This window comes from Bolinopsis microptera, chromosome 1 (genome assembly GCF_026151205.1).
Source record: "Bolinopsis microptera isolate Bmic1 chromosome 1, MBARI_Bmic_1.0, whole genome shotgun sequence".
NCBI classification, from domain to species: domain Eukaryota; kingdom Metazoa; phylum Ctenophora; class Tentaculata; order Lobata; family Bolinopsidae; genus Bolinopsis; species Bolinopsis microptera.
The window spans coordinates 18,145,047-18,165,365 of record NC_087072.1 but is presented as its reverse complement, the minus strand read 5'-3'; the positions used below and the strand labels follow the sequence as shown (position 1 = coordinate 18,165,365).

Sequence of the window (20,319 nt, the reverse complement as noted above, 5' to 3'; positions counted from 1 at the left end):
TAAATGAAGTAAATTGGAAAATCAACCTCTCAAAATTACACGTATTTTACATTTTACAAAATAGCTGATAACAAATTTACGTTCTAACTTCTCGAAGATTTAAAAGGGCAGGTTAATAGCAATATCATAGCTATTGACTAATTATCTGCAAGTCTTTTTAAATGAACAGAAATTTATAAAAATTAACTCCTACAAATTACTCTGGAAGTAATCTTTTCGTTTAATTAAGGTAAACTTAAACAAAATCAAAGAAGTAAGTCAGTTGAATTTGAATTTCACAAGTAGTTGTTGATAAAACTTGGTTATATTGAATATATATATATATATATATATATATTCTACGGTGATTCTAGTTAGACTTTCAGTACAGCTTACTAAATTAAAAACACTTATTCCATAATATCATGACACATCACTCAATATATATAATATCACATGAAGCCACCTGCCCCGGAGCCCGAATTTTGAACATAAAATCAGCAAACTCTTTGCAAGACACTTGTCAAGAGTCCCACGGTTGTGAGGAGAAGCTGCGGATGTGAACCAGCACACCTGCAGAGTTAACCTCTGACTGACTCCTCCTAGAAGAGAATAAGAACTAAAGTCCTCTCTCACTCAGCTCAGATTGCCTAGTTGTTGAAATCCCTGCTGATTATTAAATGAACCGGGTGGCTGGCTAAATCCACCGCCCGAGTTACTACCCATGGGTAAGAAATTCTGTTGGGGTACGCTGCCTCTTTGTTGCTGAGGCATCTGATTGAATTGTCCGAAGTTTTGCATGCCTTGCTGCGGCTGCTGCTGTTGTTGTTGCATGGGCATCATGTTTGGCATACCGCCACCCATTTGCATTCCACCTTGCTGGAAGTTCATAGCTCCACCTCCCTGTTGCATTCCACCGTACTGCATAGGGGGATACTGTACTGGCTGGCCCGGCTGAGGGGTTAAATCTTTAGTCTAATGAAGAAATCTTAAAAATCACTTAAATAAATGGTCATACATCCTAATCCCGACGGCACTCTCGTGGCACTAATACTAGTTAGAAACTTAATAAGGAAAATTAGAGAGATTATGAAAAGTGTACTCGATGCCGCGAGTGCCACCATAGTGCCACGAGAGTGCCGTCGGGATTCGGATGTATGACCAGATAAATACAGTTTTATATTCAAACAAGAAATGCGGCCGCTTTTCTTTTGTGGATGGCCGCTCAATTTCCCGATCCGTGATGGCGTATTTTATCATATTCCATACAACCTGGAGATCCCAGTTTAACTGTTTATAAGCATGCAGATATAGCGGAGTGACAGGCCGAGCGCCACCAAGTTAATATAATTCCATATTGAATTTGAAAATCGTGTATATTTCTATGTAACCATATGATTATTGTTTATGCAACCTGACACCCGACACGGATCTGTGCAAAATAGTAATAGTAGCTCAAAATAATAATAGTATGCTATCAATTAGTGCCTAGTGGGATATGTACATTGTGAAATTAATAATGTACTTGGTTAGTTCAGCGCCGCGCACCAACAATTATTTAATTCAGATTTGTGCGCAGGTAGTCACGTGGGCGATAACAGTGCGCGAGGGCATGTACACACGCACGACACACGACGGTCGAAAAGCTACCATATACAAAAAAAACCTCGTTCGCTAACCCTTGTAAAGGCCTATCTCAAAATTTTGTATGATCCATCTCTTCTAAATGGACCCTAGAACATATCCTGAAAGTTTCAGGGTGATTGCTCAAAAAATGTGGGAGAAGATAGATTTTTAGACTCTATTTTCAGAATTTGCGATTGAAAATCGCTCGCGCAATATAATTACACATAAGCGCTGACCTTAGACCGGCGATAATTTCGGCTAGGAACAATATTTTTCCATGGGACTAAAAGCAGCTGAAAGATATCACTCCCCTCTATCAGAAACAACTATAAAGTCGATTTCGAGATAATTTTGATGAAGACCCCCCCGGCCCCCTTAACTTCTCACAGAATTACTAATAATAACTCACCATCATCTGAGACATAGGAACGCCCCTGTTTTGTTTAGGACCACCACCGCTCAGATTATCTAACGAGATGTCAAGACCACTGACGTTCCACATACCCGTCTGAAAATAACACACTTAGATATATAATAAAAATCAAGATACTAGTTTAATAATCAATTAGATATTTATAATAGTGTGGCAAGAACCATAGAAGGCAAGCGTAAACTATAGCACCCTTCAATCAGAATGATAATGTGATAACTTAGACTAAACCTGTGGTTGAGACTGTTTGGGAGCAGGCTGGGCAGTCTGGGGAGCCATTCCTTGCTGCATCATTCCTTGACTTTGTGGTGCCATCATCATCCCTTGATTTGGGAACATCATAGGCTGCTGACCCTGCGTCATCATAGGCTGGTTCGTGCTGGTGGACATGATAGGCTGGTTTTGAGATATCAGAGACTGATTTTGGGGCATGAGATTCATCATGGGTTGGACAGGTTGGCTAGGAACTGTCTGAGTAAGAGCAGGATTACTGGGCGCACCAAAACCAGCAAAGTCGTCCATCAAGTTGGGCTGCGCTGCGGGCTGAGAAGCGGAAAGGGATGCGAACGCAGCAAACGGGTCAGCTGCAGCAGGTTGTGCTGGAGCTGCTTGTGGTGCTGACGATAATCCGAACAGATCTGTAGATGCTGCTGGGACAGGGGCTGCGGCTGGTGCTTGACCCTGGAAATGATAACTTCAAGACTGCTAAAGTAAAAACTCTAACTTGTTATTAACAAGTAATATTGGCTGAAGTTCTTCAGAACAACAAAATATCAACTCTCATCGTATTTTTCATCACCCAAGCTTAAATGATAACACTTATGTTGAATTGGAAATGGACTGAGTCTGCGGCTTATGATTGAAATTAAGTCTGTAAAGTATGCGACATTCGACAAATACGAAATCGAACAGTAATTTATCCACACTCCACAGAACTTACCAAGCTTAGTCCAAATAAGTCCGCTTCTAGCCCATTAGCGGCTGGTTTAGCTTCATTAGCAGGCGCCGACTGGAAGGACGCGAAATCTGCAAAACCTGGTTAGCAATAATGTGAACAATTAATGCTAACGATCATTTTGATCAAGATAAAAGGAATCAATGTATTGTTAGTGATGGAATGTATTAAATTAGCATTTCCTGCTTCGCAAATCCCATGGGATTAGAGATGAGCAGCTCAGTTAGCGACAAACGAAAGAAGATAGCTTAGAGTGGAAATTCTATCGGTACTTCGACTGCTTCGTAATTCAATAACTAGGTTAGGACTGTGACAAAAATGTGACTCACATTGTTTATGTAATGTACACGCGTACAGATACAGATCGAATCGATTAGAACACACGTACGTGCGTGCTACCTAGCTTAGCTAAGCGCGCTAGCTAAGCTGCGCTAGCTGCGCGTGATTTAGTGGCAATTCACAACAGCACATTTTGAATCATTTTAACTATTTCGCGTGTTCCGTAAAATACCTTAATTATGTTCTTGAATTATCATTGCAACGAAACGCCTTCAAGAGCACACGTGTCAAGATATTTACATATTTGGCAGATACAAGGGAAACAACACTGAACGCTATCTCACCATCATTTGTTGGAGATTCCGATCCGAAGAAAGGATCAGCATGTTCAGCAGCAGCTGAAAAAGTGACAAAGCATGGAAAATCTGTTTTAAATGAAACAGCACACGAACACGAAAAGCTGCCCAGCGATAAAGTGAGAAGATCATGAATAAAATGAAAAAGAAGAACAGCTTTAACTATCGCACCTGATTGTGAAGGGAGAGGGGCAGGATCGTCCCCAAAATTGAACAAATCTGCAGTCTCCTCCACCTTTGAGTTTTCTTTAAACGGATCAAATGGTTCTTGAGTTGGCGCTGGAACAGCTGCTGCTGGTGTCTCACCGCCCCTGTTATCAGTTCGTTATTGGAAAGTAAGTGATAGTTAACCGTTTAGAATCGTTTGTGATTTAAAACGGTCAGACAGCCAAAGAGAGCTTTTGTACAAGCAAAATTGAATGATCTAGAAATTTTCGTAATGATTTAGAATATTTTGAAACTGTCAATACGTTAATCAATGAAATATATAATTTCAAAAGCTAATGCTCCAAAAGAACACAACAAAGCTTACTTAGCGAAGCTAGAAGCAGCCCCTAACCCAACCAATTTACTGGGTTCGGCTTTCTTGCGGGGCGCATCGTTAGAGATGGCGCTGCTCTTCGACCGAATAAAATCAAAATCATCATCGTCTTCAGCGGCCTCTTCCCTTACAGCATCAAATCCCTTCTCTTCTTTGCTGCAATAAGGGGAAGGTTCTAGCGCATGTAGCAATAATAGTATGTATATTGAGGGTGACAAACACTACAATAATGTGAGTATTAATGGCATGGTCCATGCTACTACGTTCTTTTTAATTCTCACCAATAATTGGATAAGGCATAAATATTAAATATAGCATATATTAATGATTTCCATCACTCTACTTCCTAGAATGAATGACAATGAAATGCTCATAGATATCACTTTCAGCCTAGATTTGCATGCTAGAAGCTTCTTTTATCATGAAATAGCACGAATTTTAAATTCGGGTTTATAACTCTCAATAGCTCAATAGGTTTAATAGGAAGGTAGGTACGGAATGGTTGTCATGATATTAACCATTCAACTGTAACTTATAGTTATAGCTATCTGTCAATTAAGAAATGTAGTACAGGCTCACCACCATACATAATTTAATCGTGATCCTTTTGTGTCTTACTGCCGCTTGAATAAAAATGTTCCCGAATAATCACGTCAATAGCTCAAATAGAATATGATCTTATTCCGAAAAATGCAGGACCAAGAATATCCGCTGAAAGAAAAAATTACATGTACATGTCACCCCCTATATAGCTTACTGGAACAGTTAGTGGTACTGTTGGGCAGCGCCCTTAGAAATCAAACTCGCCATAATAATTATGTGGATATCAAATATCTAAGTTTATTACATACTATGATCACATCAAGATTCACCATTTTCGTTTAAGATATAATGGAAATATACTAGGTTATAAGTGTAACGGAGGAATTATGCTAGGTAATTGGTAAGAAGGAAATAGTACACAAATTATGGAAGTTAAAATATTTGCTTTAATTACAGGTGAATGTTAGTGTAAGAATGTTTACATTCGTCGCCAGTGTATTCGATGGAATGATTACAATAGCAGAAAGTTTGGTTTCATTCCAAAGTGCAATGACTTCACAAATATGTTGGGGAAAGAAGCCGTCAATAGTTGAATGTATTCTATTTATATTTATAAATACAATTTTAGAAGGTCCTTAAATCGGAAAATTTCAATTTCGAATACCCAGGTCCATATATATAAAGACACCGGCCACATCCTAATCTTTCGCTGATAAAATTATATTTAAAACTCTGACGTAACAGTCAAAGGAATTCCGAACATGTATATTGTATAAAAGCATGTATAAAATATACTCGCATAATGTTAACATAAATTTACAAGATTACTGTTGTGATAGAACAAGCAAATTTTTTACTGCCAACTTTTACTTTTAAAATCAACAGGTGGCACACTAATGCTTCATAAAACACACGTCAGTATAAAATAAATATCATTATCATAATTATCATATGTAACAGTATTATGTGACAAACAAAAATCTAATAGTTCTGATTTTTAACAGAAGTTGCAGTGTATCGCCTCCCAACCGATATTTCTACTTTCGTTCAGTTCATAAAGTTTCTCTGCTTGCCCAAACCTTAAATAACAAGAAGATCTATTTATATATCTGGAAATTTAAACTTCTCAAAGATCATTCCAAAGCAGGGAATTTCAAGTTCTTCAAGATCATTCCAGGCCGTCCTCGTCTTCTGAGGACTGTAGAGTATAATAGGGGATCATGTTTGTTTTGTCCATTTTTGTCCATAAGATTTTGTCCATCCTCAGAAAATAGGGTACCGCATGGACAAAAAAAATGGACAAAAAACATGATACCCTATGAAAAATGATCCCCCTATAAAACATGATCCCCTATAAAACATGATCCCCCTATAAAACATGATCCCCCTATAAAACATGATCCCCTATAATACCAACATATTCTCCAGCTCAGTAAACATGACGCTTATAATTTGAGTACTATTGTTTTCTTTTATCATTTAAAGAAATGAATTAATGTTGAGAGTATCACGAAATGTACAGAAGTGTTGTTGTGAATATTGTTGTTATGACGCTTTATCCAATAATATCATCAAAGTTCTTCAGGGCGGGCACACGCCCTAGTCATGCAATATTACACTATATATAACGTCAGAAAGGACAGTATCTGCTATATAGTGTACCGTATTATGTAATAAAGTGTATAAACTTTGAGTATTTATCTAATACTTATCTATCTTATATTAGCGACAAGAGAAACGCCATTGTTCGACTTGAGGAGAGTGAGGACTCCTCAAACTACATTAAATTAATTCATTCTGTAACGTCCTCAATAAATGTAATAGATTTGTAATGTTGTAATTAGTTTAAAACAATATATGCATATTACATAACAGTATGTGATATCTATCGACTGATACCTAATAGTCTGCCAATGTATAGTAATCTGGCATTTGAACAACTTCATAACATGTGCATCGTGGTTTTATATTAATGTATTGTGTACATTGTACATTTCTGTACACATGGAATACTGCAGGTCGAGTTAAAACCTTAACACATGATATTATACCGTACTACAAAACTGTACAACAAAACCTCTCTATACCGGGTACCTCGATAATCGATATATCGGGCTTCTTCTTTTCTATTCCCCCAAACGTTTAGTTACTATACTTAGTGTTTTGGTTAAGAAATGTACATAATCCTAGCTCATATCGCATTGGGTGTACATAACGCTTTATGTGGCCCCTAAAGAGGTATATAATGAGACGCTTGACAGGTTATTTGAGAGGATATAATAGATACTGAACCTCTCTATACCGGGTTTTTTCCTATACAATTGCAGTGTACAGGTGCACTTTTCATTTCCCCCGAGTCCGAGAGGCCCAGTGCACAGAGGTTTCACTGTATTATATGTCTCACATTCTAGCTACTCGACAATAAGACATGCTTCGGGTGAATAGCACACAAACAATTAGCAGTTAGGCAAATATATAGTCCTAAGCCTAACTCCCACATAAGTAATTGGTAATGAGATAATACCCAATTACACGGATGTAAGATATCTACTGACCTCTCCTCTTCGTCCTCGTCCTTGTAAGGTTTCCTCAGTCCGGAACCCCAACTATCAGTTCTGAAACAGACGATATTATTATCAACATGTCATGTTACACCACCTAGTCCTGTAAAACCATTAGTTTTCACGTTTAAAAACCATTCGTTATTATTGCTTGTACATAACATTGTCCCCCAAATCTTGCGACTGTAATTTAACCGAACAGTTGTAGAACAAGATACGATGTGAATAATTTTCATTGGTTTTGATAATAAACGAATGACCGTGCTTTCGTAATCTTTCAATCTTTGTCAGTTTAACTGAAGGCCAAGTTCCATCACAGAGTGGCGAATTTTCAAATATCTTGGCTTTGACAAGGTATATTATGTGCTTTAAAGTGACTGGCTTTGTACAGTGGGAGAGGCTAGATAGAGGCACCTGTTTTCCGACCAAGGTTCATGGGACATTCTCATTCGCACCCCTGTTGACACATCATTATCATTGGCAGAAACATTTGTCCTTCGATCTCTGAGTATAACAGAGAATGTTTTTATGGGCAGGGAAAAAACAAAGATTTTTAGAATGTTTTGTGATTTATATTATCACATTAGCCCGGTATTAAGATCAAAGTCGATAATTATACACTGTACACTGTACACTGTACAAGTACCTAAGTTCAAAGCAAAAACATCAGTGACTGAACATGTCTTTGACTACTCTGTCAAGTACCGTGACTGTATTTGAAGCTGATGTCCAGTAAGAGTGGAGCTCAGCTGTAGTATCAAATGACACTCTGTTTTAATCAGTTAACGAGCTAGCTGTCATGTTGACCAGCTAACTCTGACAGTTCTTGGAGACTTCCCAGAAACTTGTCAGAAAGATTTCCAGTTTGTTTAAATGAAGTATAATTACATATTACTTGACTGTATTACTTTAAAACACTTACTTTGGTTTCCAGGAGCTGAGATCGTCTTTAATTTTAAAATCTTCCTCTTTATCATCGTCCCATTTCGATTTAGCCTTGTCGAAAATACCACTGCTAAATGAACCTGAACATAGTGTACCATCTTATAAATTGTGAGTACAAAACGTAAAATTAGATCAGTGACTTGTAGATCAATGTACATTTGATTATAATGTTACGTATAATTACATCTTCCACGGGTAGTTACATTCCACATTGCATGATTGGCGTGCAGATACCATTATCTCGTAATCAAATAAAATGAAACAGGAGGTGAGAGACGTGGTTCATTTAATGACCTACTAACTAAAAATCACAACACATTTCATGACACCAATGAAGAGGAAACGTACATCGAGTACACATTTTAAGATAACAAGCGCTAAGTTTTATCATTTGCCAATCACGAATTTTCCATCGTGTAATTAATATTGGTATGTATATGACATAATCGATTTGGATTTAAAGATACTAGACTACAGCAGAAAAATGCTGAAAATATGCTGTGTAGGTATGTAGGGGTGTGAAGGTGATCTATTTCTAGAGAACTACAGGTTACTCCGAATAAGCACATGATGTAGCGCTACTTTTTATAATTAATTGTTACAGAAGTTTCCACGGTAATAAAATGTATCATGTCACATCAGCAGACGGCATACCATTAGTGGCGTAACGAACACGGCCCCGCAGACCCAGACTAGGCCTACTTTATGAAAAGAAAGAGACCTGTGCGGTGTGTCAGGTAATTTCGTCTTCATTTCGAGGGGGACGGTGAGGGAGGTATTGTTACGCCACTGCATCATTCAAATTATCTTTCATTACACATTATCACATATTAAATTATTAATTCATTCTCCGTCAAGACACCCAAGAGAATACCAAGCGTTACACCATATAATGAACGGAACATGCGTGGTTCACAATTAAAACATAATAACTTTTATCAACACAATTAAAATGCATAATAACTGTTTTCACAACTTTGGTAATCATCATGATTTTATTGGTCACAACACGTAGCGAATTTATAACATTAAATTTGTACAACATTAATTAGGATTATTATATGATTTGTTGAGTAGATTTCGGTACACGAACAGACTAATTTTCAGTTATTTTGGTGAAGCAGTGGTTGCAGCATGCTATGATTTACGTACGAAGTTTGTCCAAGTTCGATTCTTGAAATCCGTGGTCAGAATCGGTACTGGTGCTTCTAGCTACAGCTGGTCCTTTGAACAGCGTCGTCAAATATTTTGACAACATGATCATATCAAAAAAATCGGCAAATATATGTTATTTCTCGACATTACAATCGAATCTTCTTACGGTAGAGTACAAAGATACATAGTTGCATCTTAACACCAGGCACAAGATTGTATTAACAGAAACTTTATTATTTGATGTACACGATAAGTACTGCGGAGTGCGGGAACAATATCTAATGTTTTAATACAACAATAATAATATATTATTTCTCCGTACAAAACATACAAAAACATTTATTTGAACACAATGCTAGGTAACACCGAGTTTAAGCTCACCTTTGCTGGGTCCGAATCCAGATCCTGAAAACTCGTCGCTTGAAACACCAGTGTATTTGTCCCTGTTTTTTCGGGCCTTCTTCCGCTCGTCCCTGATCATTTTATCGTCTTGAAGGAACTGGATCAGCTCTGTCACACGTTGTCGCACTATAAGGTGATATTATTAATCAAGATTCAAAGTTATCATTTAAAAAGAAAGCTTGTCAGGGGTTTAATAAATTGCCTAACAAACAATTATCGCCGGATGTTAGGATATTCTGTTGAATTCCGACGAATTATTATATTTAAATTACAATAACAAAGAAATAATGCTTTTTTTCTCACCATTAATCCCTTGATCTTTCCCTACTTCGTCAGTGAAAGTGTAGTTTTCTAGAGATCCCAAGTCGAACAAGTGATCTCGAGCATTCTCAACAGCTCGCTCACTTCCATTGCGTACTAGGTATGCGAGCAATAGCAGGCACTGTAAAAGTCTTTCGTTATCTAATTATATTGAACTGCGTGATAGGCATCATTTACAGACATGACACTAATAGCATCAGCTAGATTTTTCAAATCCGAGGTTACCAGATGTCCAGGAAAGTTATAATAGACAATATGATAAGCAAAACAATCAGCGAGGCCTAATCTCTTTTCTTTTGTTTCTCTCAGCTCTTTATGCTTTCATCATCTCTCAACACGCGGAATTTTTTATCACACACCACATTCTGACTTACATCTAATAGAAATTTCTATTGTATGATAAAGATGACGTTATATACATAGAAAAATGTTTTAAAATAAGTTTCCATTGCATTGCATGGTATGTACACTTCTCAACCGTTGATGTGTGCAGTTATAAACAAATCTGTATCAATATTTTATTCGGCTTGATATAAAGGGTCCAAGTAATTGCGGCATAGTTTACCATGCGTTTATCGTGTTTTGGGTATCAAAAATATTTGACCGATTTTATATTTTGATCGTACTTTGTTACATTTGAAAAGTATTTAATACAACAAGGATGGTCGTTGTATGTCTTAGCTATATATCCCAAAATACTAAATCTGCACTATGATCAGACAATATCATTTATCACCAAAATGCAATACTGCAACCATGAACATTTTAATGGTAGAGTTCTGCAGAAATTTACAAAAGTCTACAGACGATAACATAACATAAAGAAATATTGTTATTTTATAGCTAACCTTCCCTCACCAAACACGGTGTTAATCAATATCCGTCCATATGTTTATGTATTGAACATTGCAGTGTAATGTGCAATGATTGCACAATGGTTAACTATTAATAAACTGCAAAAACCATTATCAACGGCGGTAGACTGTAGAGTGATAGAAACCACTGCTAAACGGACAGTCATAATAAAATAAGATGAAATACTTAAAAAGTGCTTGAAAAAGTAATACGTTTGAATTAGTGGCAATCTACAGGACCAGTTATCAGCTTATTTTCACATACAGTACACACATATTATTTAATTATTTAAGCTGAAGTGTATTTATAATATCATTTATTTGACATTAAGACTAAGGTTGGAGTTAATATTTGTTGTTGGACAAGGCTTTACAAACCTTATAGATTCGCCTCCAATTCTTTTTGTTTTCAAACATCCTTTTCCAAAGCATAGCCATGACTTCATCATAAGTGGTATATTGATAGGTGAGGCGAGCAACTTCCTGCATTAGTGTTCCAGAGGGCCCCCAAGGATCATCATTGGATGCTTCCCTTACCTGAGCAAGAATATATGAATTAGCAATATTGTGGCAGACAATATTTTGGAATTCCTTTCCAAAAATGCTGTGAACAAAGAACAATTGAGTTCAACTAACACTATCAGTAATCTTTTCTAGTAATCTAGAAAGTAGATACATTATTGAAAATAATTTTAAGCACGAAAATAATACATTTTTTAGAGTTTACCTTGGTTTCTGCATCAGTATAATTCATCACAACATTCGTACTGAAATTCATTTTATTCAATAATTCTATTTTCATACATACATACAAAATCTGCTATGAAACAAGCAAACATTTTTTCCAGCGTTATGATTCAACATGCAGTGTTGTATAGCAGTAACGATGTGGTAAAATGGAGCCAAAAACTGTTTATGATCACATGGGTTATGATGGGGACGGGGAACTGATTCACATCTTTATTTTCGCTCCAGAAACTAAAACAATTAAAACCTCTTGAATTACTTAGAATTGTTTGCATTAGTTATGATTGCAAACCCAATCGAGCTCTTAACAGCCTTCTTACCTATCACATATAAATATAACCTATAAATCTAAAAGTACAACCATTTTCTACTCACACTTTGTCGCCAATGTTGCGGAGTTGCCACATGTCCAGTTTAGGGAAGTTAAAGTTTGCCATCTTAATAAAGTCTCTTCTTTTCTGGCAGGACTTTTATTTCTAAGCCTATATAGAAAGGATGAAAATATTAAATTTCAGCACATTATTAAAACAAACTCCGGCACAGTTATAGATACATACTCATTAACAGCAATCAGCAAATTTAATATTTCTTGACAACAATAATGATAATTATAAATATTGATACTTTATACAAGGCTAAAAAACGTATCATTGACTTTATACTAAACTGTGTTAAAATAAAACATGTGTTAAAATCGAAAACAATGAATTGTTCAAGTGGGAAGTAGGTTAGAAATGAAAACTTGATAAAAATAGACACATTTAGTTTCCATAATATAAAGAGTTGTTGCAATTTTCCACAAACTCCAGATCAACGTAATGATAAAACAAATAAACATCGTCCTGTGATGGTGCTTTCAATACTTTTCCCTGCTGAGAATTACCCTGATATGTCAGGACCAACATTTTTTTTAAGTGAAACAAATTTTTAGTGAAACAAATTTAAGAAAACTCTACCAACTCCATCTTTATTCCTCAATTTGTATTTTAAAGATCTCCTGGTTATTCTATACTATCCGAATACTTATGTAGATTATGAACAGCATCTTCTTTTGGGGCCCCATTTGTTACAACACATGGTTTTGATAAGAAGCTATCACTAGAAAGTTGAGAACCAATTAACCAGGTTCTTGTGCCTATCAAATTCATATCTACACTACAAAGAAATCACGAAATCGAATCATGTCAACTAACAATGACATAAACATCATCACACGTCAAAATATTTCTACAAAATTTACAAAACAAACTAAAATGCTAGGTACGACCCAGTAAAAATGACCCAGTAAAAATGTAATTAACTATATTATAAATCGAAAGATTGTCTTTGTATGTATGACCGCCTGCGTGCAAATCGGATGAGAAATAGGAAGTTGCATAGAAACACCCAGAAGGTCTCATGATTTATGTATAATATACATGTATTATCTTGCCAAATGTGGCTGTTCTGTTGGCTTTTTTATCACATAGGTAAATGGACTGCGATTTAAATATATAAAAAGGCCTCCCCCAGCCTCGGATCTTAGGATTGGATTTGCAAAAATTCCTAAGACAAACTGCTTAAGAAAAGCTAAGACTGCAAAAAAAGCTGAGACAAAATTTAAGCGAACCTGAGATGTCAAAAAAAGCTAAGACAGCGAAAAGTCTTAAGACAAAATTTAAGGAAACCTAAGACAGCAGATAATCCTGAGACAAAATTTAAGGAAACCCAAGACAGCGAAAAATCCTAAGACAAAATTTAAGAAATCCTGAGACAGCGAAAAATCCTGAGACAAAATTTAAGAAATCCCGAGACAGCGAAAAAACCTGAGACAAAATTTAAGAAATCCCGAGACAGCGAAAAAACCTAAGACAAAATTTAAGAATCCTGAGACGCGCGAAAAAACCTGAGACAAAATTTAAGAAATCCCGAGACAGCGAAAAATCCTGAGACAAAATTTAAGAAAACCTGAGACAGCGAAAAATCCTGAGACAAAATTTAAGAAAACCTGAGGCAGCGAAAAATTTTTAGATACAATTTATACAATAGCCACAAGAATATACATGGATATTACATCTTTTAATTTCTTGCAAAGAATATAATAAATACAATATTACAAGGTATAGTAGGAATGTCAATAAGTCAATAGAATTTGTCTGAAACCTCTATGTGCCTGCTAATGAAGTGAGTATCCCAGATCATATCTTTCCAGATCATATCCCAGATCATATCTTCACAGATCATATGGACTGTATAATGGGGGCCCGATGTTATAGCGGACATCATCTCCCCCCCCCCCCCCCCCCCTTACCCCTTCTTACCCCCAGCAAAGTGCAAAGAAACTGCCACAAACTGCTACAATCTCCGAGAAATCTACTTATTGAGTTATTGACTAGCTTGCTAAAATTCATCGCTGCTCGAATCAATCAAAAGTTACCTAGCCAGGCCCATCCCCCCCCCCCTTACCCCTTCTTACCCCCAGCAAAGTGCAAAGAAACTGCCACAAACTGCTACAATCTCCGAGAAATCTACTTATTGAGTTATTGACTAGCTTGCTAAAATTCATCGCTGCTCGAATCAATCAAAAGTTACCTAGCCAGGCCCATTTCAGTTTTGAGTACTGGAGTCGGTTATCTAGTCAAAGCCTAGCTTTTTTGTAACTTGCAAGTGCTTTTGCGGATTGTCGTGGATTTCGGCAAATAGTCGTGGATTTCGGCGATATTTTCAGATTATTCTTCAATGTCCTCAAACCTGAGCACTGGGACTACTTAAGTTTTTGCTACTATCTGAATTATTTGCTCAAGCTACTGGCTCGCTAGGTTCAAAGGTTTATTTCCTATTTATCATGAAAAAAAAATTGTGCTGGGTAAAAGTTTACACGGTGTACACGCAGGTTTGAACACCCGACCTCGCTCAGAGCTAGCCAATCGCCTAGCCGCTAAGCTACTCGGGTGATGTACTCATGAAATTTTTGATGTAAATATATATTTACCCCTTTTTACCCCCAGTTCCATAGCGGATATTATGCCAAATTATTGGACGGAGATCGTCAACTAACATTTCTTCGGATATTTCTCCGGTTTGCAGTTCCATAACCTTATCCGGAGACCATCTACGGTAATTTTGTTGATTCTCACAGAGCAAAGTGCAAAGAAACTGCCACAAACTGCTACAATCTCCGAGAAATTCCCGGAGAGCTTCATCTCCGTATAACTGTATAATACAGTAGACGGAGCCGGAGAATCATCACCGTAGAAATGGACCTCCGTCTAATAATTTGGCATAATATCCGCTATGGAACTGGGGGGTTAATCTGATTAAAAGCTACAAAAAATTCCAGAAATGAGATGGCTGGTTAAAACCTACCTTTGGAAAGCTCTGATGAACCTGCCCGTGGAGAAATAAACACACTTAACTTCACCTCAATTGAGCAATAACTATTTATCGCTTATTACTTCATTTATTTTGGATGTACAGTGTGCTTCGTAACTAATTTATTATTACAAAGTTTACTTTCTAATAAGCTAAAACGACAACTAATCTTTCGTTTTACTCCCTACTGTACTGGTTTACTCGTCAATCCAGGTATATGAGAATGTGTGAGAATGGTCTTGAAACTCTGAAAAGAGGGAAGCAGTTTTGGGGACGGGGAGATTGAAGCGGGTGGGCGACAAATGAACCCCCCCCCCCCCCCTATTGTAAGCCCCCCGGCTTACAATTGACCCCCCATGCAATTACACTGAGTCAATTGATCTCAGTATAATAACATGGGGGTTAATTGTCGTACTAAGCCCTAGATTGTACCTGCTAATGAGGTGAATATCCCAGATCATAGCTTCACATGTAGGACTGTATAATGGGGGCCCTGATGTTATAGTGGACATCACTTTCCCCTCCCGTATCTGATTAAAGGATACAAAACAGTCAAGAAATGAGATTGGTTAAAATCTACCTTGGGAAAGCTCCGATGGACTGGCCCGTGGAGAAATAAACACACTTAACTTCAGCTCAATTGAGCAATAACTGCCTATTTATTGCTTATAACTTCATTTATTTTAGATTGGGCTTCGTTGTGAGATACTATACCTGAGTGATTACTCCGAACTTTCTAAAAAGCTACAAAGTTAACTTTCCTACTGTACTGGATTACTCGTCAATTCAGGTATAGGAGTATGTATTAGAACGGTCCTGAAACTATGAAAAGAAGGAATTAGCGGTTTTGGGGACGGGAAGATTACAGCATCAAAAACGGGTAGGATGTAGGAGCCTAGGAGGGTAATTATAATAATAAAGGTACTGGGGGATTGAACAACTTACTTACTTTCGGCGATCCTCGATCGAACTCCCATTCACTGTCTGCCTCCACACGTCTTGATCGCACATAACAGTTCGAAGGTCGTCCAACTGGAGCCCAGTGTCACGAGCTACTACGTAGTGACGGAAGTGATGTCCACTATAACATCAGGGCCCCCATTAAACAGTCCTACCTGTGAAGCTATGATCTGGGATATTCACCTCATTAGCAGGTACAATCTAGGGCTTAGTACGACAATTGACCCCCGACAATTAACCCCCATGTTATTATACTGAGATCAATTGACTCAGTGTAATTGCATGGGGGGTCAATTGTAAGCCGGGGGGCTTACAATAGGGGGGGGGGGGCCGGGGGGGGGTTCGTATGTTAATGGTCAATATCGCTACCAAGTCATAGTTGTTTCAAATCATATTTTTCTCGTGATCAAACTTCCCAGCGTTCTATTACAAATATATAGCTAACTAATGTCTTGAGTTTGATTGAAAATTAGACACTCATGTATGTATTTTAGTGGTTATAATTGACCTGGTTAACCTCATTTTTTAGATTTGAAGTAGATTTGAAGTAATAAATTAGTACGAGTTACGTTTTGAAATTAAAATACACTGAACTTACTTCATGAATGATAATAACTTTCATCTCAATTCTTCTCGATATCAATGAAATAAGAGGTTAACCTCGTTTTTAACCACTTTGGATCCTTCATTTTCAACCAATTGCGAAATAAAAATTACGATTTATTATTCGTTGATCGAAACAACAAAATATCTTAGCATGAAATCAAATCCAAGCATCAATTTCGTTAACCTCAATATTGCATAGCCAATTTCGGAAGAATTGGTTAACCTCATTTATTAAAAAAAGTAAAATAGCTACAGACAAATGAGTGGTGGCAAAGTATCCACCACAAAAATATATATTGATTCAAAGCATAATATTATTTTGCATTTTTTGAAGCCTCGACCCCCCCCCCCCTGTGGCCTTAACACACTTAATATTACTATCATGATTGTATTATAGACTGAAAAGCTCTCAGATCAATTTTGGGCGTTTTTAACCACTTGTTGTAATGTTTTTAATTATTTAATATCTTAACTTAACTAAATTTTTATTCAGATCGAATTAACAAATAATATTTGATAATTTATTCGATAGTTTAGTCTGATATTGATATTGACTATATTGATATTGTTATTATTGAATGAAGTTAACTCCAGACGTACATAATATTACTTCTTTTAACAAAGGGACTTGGAGTATAAACGACCAAGTTAGCATACATTTTCAACCAACCAAGAATTCTGGAGGCAAAGGTGGGTGCGTAAACTTTATGGTCTGTACTCTCCGATCCTGTATCACCCAGGATTCTTTTCGACGTTTTTGGTAAAAGGTATATACCTTCTAGTCAATCTCTTGCTACTCCAAGTCCCCCAAGATTTCTAAACTAAAGTTCGTCCTAGTTATATTATATTATATAAAATATATTTTTTGTTTGCTGTAACTGATACTAAATAAAATTGTTGTTTTCCTGAAATTGTTGTTTTCCTGATTTGTCGCCCACCCGCTTCAATCTCCCCGTCCCCAAAACTGCTTCCCTCTTTTCAGAGTTTCAAGACCATTCTCACAAATTCTCATATACCTGGATTGACGAGTAAACCTGTACAGTAGGGAGTAAAACGAAAGATTAGTTGTCGTTTTAGCTTATTAGAAAGTAAACTTTGTAATAATAAATTAGTTACGAAGCACACTGTACATCCAAAATAAATGAAGTAATAAGCGATAAATAGTTATTGCTCAATTGAGGTGAAGTTAAGTGCGTTTATTTCTCCACAGGCAGGTTCATCAGAGCTTTCCAAAGGTAGGTGTTAACCAGCCATCTCATTTCTGGAATTTTTTGTAGCTTTTAATCAGATTAACCCCCCAGTTCCATAGCGGATATTATGCCAAATTATTAGACGGAGGTCCATTTCTACGGTGATGATTCTCCGGCTCCGTCTACTGTATTATACAGTTATACGGAGATGAAGCTCTCCGGGAATTTCTCGGAGATTGTAGCAGTTTGTGGCAGTTTCTTTGCACTTTGCTCTGTGAGATGGTCTCCGGATAAGGTTATGGAACTGCAAACCGGAGAAATATCCGAAGAAATGTTAGTTGACGATCTCCGTCCAATAATTTGGCATAATATCCGCTATGGAACTGGGGGTAAAAAGGGGTAAATATATATTTACATCAAAAATTTCATAAGTACATCACCCGAGTAGCTAAGCGGCTAGGCGATCGGCTAGCTCTGCGCGAGGTCGGGTGTTCAAACCTGCGTGAACACCGTGTAAACTTTTACCCAGCACAATTTTTTTTTTCATGATAAATAGGAAATAAACCTTTGAACCTAGCGAGCCAGTAGCTTGAGCAAATAATTCAGATAGTAGCAAAAACTTAAGTAGTCCCAGTGCTCAGGTTTGAGGACATTGAAGAATAATCTGAAAATATCGCCGAAATCCACGACTATTTGCCGAAATCCACGACAATCCGCAAAAGCACTTGCAAGTTCCAAAAAGCTAGGCTTTGACTAGATAACCGACTCCAGTACTCAAAACTGAAATGGGCCTGGCTAGGTAACTCGAGCAGCGGTAATTTGCCGATGAATTTTAGCAAGCTAGTCAATAACTCAATAAGTAGATTTCTCGGAGATTGTAGCAGTTTGTGGCAGTTTCTTTGCACTTTGCTCTGTGAGAATCAACAAAATTACCGTAGATGGTCTCCGGATAAGGTTATGGAACTGCAAACCGGAGAAATATCCGAAGAAATATTAGTTGACGATCTCCGTCCAATAATTTGGCATAATATCCGCTATGGAACTGGGGGTAAGAAGGGGTAAGGGGGGGGGGGGGGGAGATGATGTCCGCTATAACATCGGGCCCCCATTATACAGTCCTACCTGTAAAGATATGATCTGTGAAGATATGATCTGGGATATGATCTGGAAAGATATGATCTGGGATACTCACTTCATTAGCAGGCACATAGAGGTTTCAGACAAATTCTATTGACTTATTGACATTCCTACTATACCTAGTAATATTGTATTTATTATATTCTTTGCAAGAAATTAAAAGATGTAATATCCATGTATATTCTTGTGGCTATTGTATAAATTGTATCTAAAAATTTTTCGCTGTCTCAGGTTTTCTTAAATTTTGTCTCAGGATTTTTCGCTGTCTCAGGTTTTCTTAAATTTTGTCTCAGGATTTTTCGCTGTCTCGGGATTTCTTAAATTTTGTCTCAGGTTTTTTCGCGCGTCTCAGGATTCTTAAATTTTGTCTTGGGTTTTTTCGCTGTCTCGGGATTTCTTAAATTTTGTCTCAGGTTTTTTCGCTGTCTCGGGATTTCTTAAATTTTGTCTCAGGTTTTTTCGCTGTCTCGGGATTTCTTAAATTTTGTCTCAGGATTTTTCGCTGTCTCAGGATTTCTTAAATTTTGTCTTAGGATTATTCTGCTGTCTTAGGATTATTCTGCTGTCTTAACTTTTGCACCTGTGTCTCAGGAATTTTTGCAAATCTAATCCTAAGATCCGAGGCTGGGGGAGGCCTATAAAACTGTGACTAATTTTTCGAACTTTGTAATTTTTTCATAATCGGGATTTATTCACCCGATCTTGAGGTGACGTGCGACACCTCGCTGACCCAATCAATGTCTGGAAGGCTGCAAATTTTCACATGACAAATTCACAAGATTCTTAAGGAGTTGTGCGAGATGACGATACATAGAGGCCACAGAATTATGAGGACTACCAGATCCTGGTGGAACCTAAGCGATCCATGATATCACAACAGGTCCTATCAAGTGTTGCAATTAGCAGAGCACAATACATAGGTAACGGAAATGGTCCATTGCTACCAATCGAACTTTATATTACACAATCAACAATCAAATATACACACAAAAATTTTCTAAACACATCATCTACTCCATCATTGGGGCAGGAATGCGGTTTTATGAGACTTCTGATAGAGCGAGGGGTCTCATGTTTATTAGATAACAAGTTGTTATGATTGCTATATATAAAGCTTTAATGAATGTTTTTGCCATGAAACGGACCAAACAGATCCTAACTCATATTCCACTCATCGTTGCATATTGCTTCATCATTGTATATTGCTTCAGCATGTACAAAGGGCATCACCTCAATCAGTTTAATGTAATGAAATGACTGGTGTGGATATAACGCTTTAATAAGACCTCATTTTGAGTGTTGTGTCCGATCGTGGAATCCACCTTCGGCTCATGGGAGTTGGGGGACTATTTTGGAGCTGGAGAGCGTCCAGCAGCGGTTT

The 20,319-nt window shown here is 37.2% G+C and overlaps 1 protein-coding gene across 1 annotated transcript; it reads right to left on the bottom strand.

Annotated features, from left to right (window-relative positions):
* Nucleotides 1-74: 74 nt before the first annotated feature.
* Nucleotides 75-19,868, bottom strand: LOC134819924 (clathrin interactor 1-like). The gene is made up of 16 exons (XM_063830082.1): nucleotides 19,583-19,868; nucleotides 12,070-13,197; nucleotides 11,675-11,714; nucleotides 11,326-11,484; nucleotides 10,076-10,214; nucleotides 9,752-9,898; nucleotides 9,368-9,439; nucleotides 8,193-8,295; nucleotides 7,265-7,324; nucleotides 4,158-4,322; nucleotides 3,797-3,936; nucleotides 3,614-3,667; nucleotides 2,976-3,070; nucleotides 2,267-2,716; nucleotides 2,015-2,113; nucleotides 75-933 (listed from the first exon to the last, which is right to left on the bottom strand). The coding sequence occupies exons 2-16, from the start codon at nucleotides 12,129-12,131 to the stop codon at nucleotides 616-618; spliced, it is 2,103 nt and encodes a 700-aa protein (XP_063686152.1). The 5' UTR covers nucleotides 12,132-13,197; nucleotides 19,583-19,868; the 3' UTR covers nucleotides 75-615.
* Nucleotides 19,869-20,319: the final 451 nt, after the last annotated feature.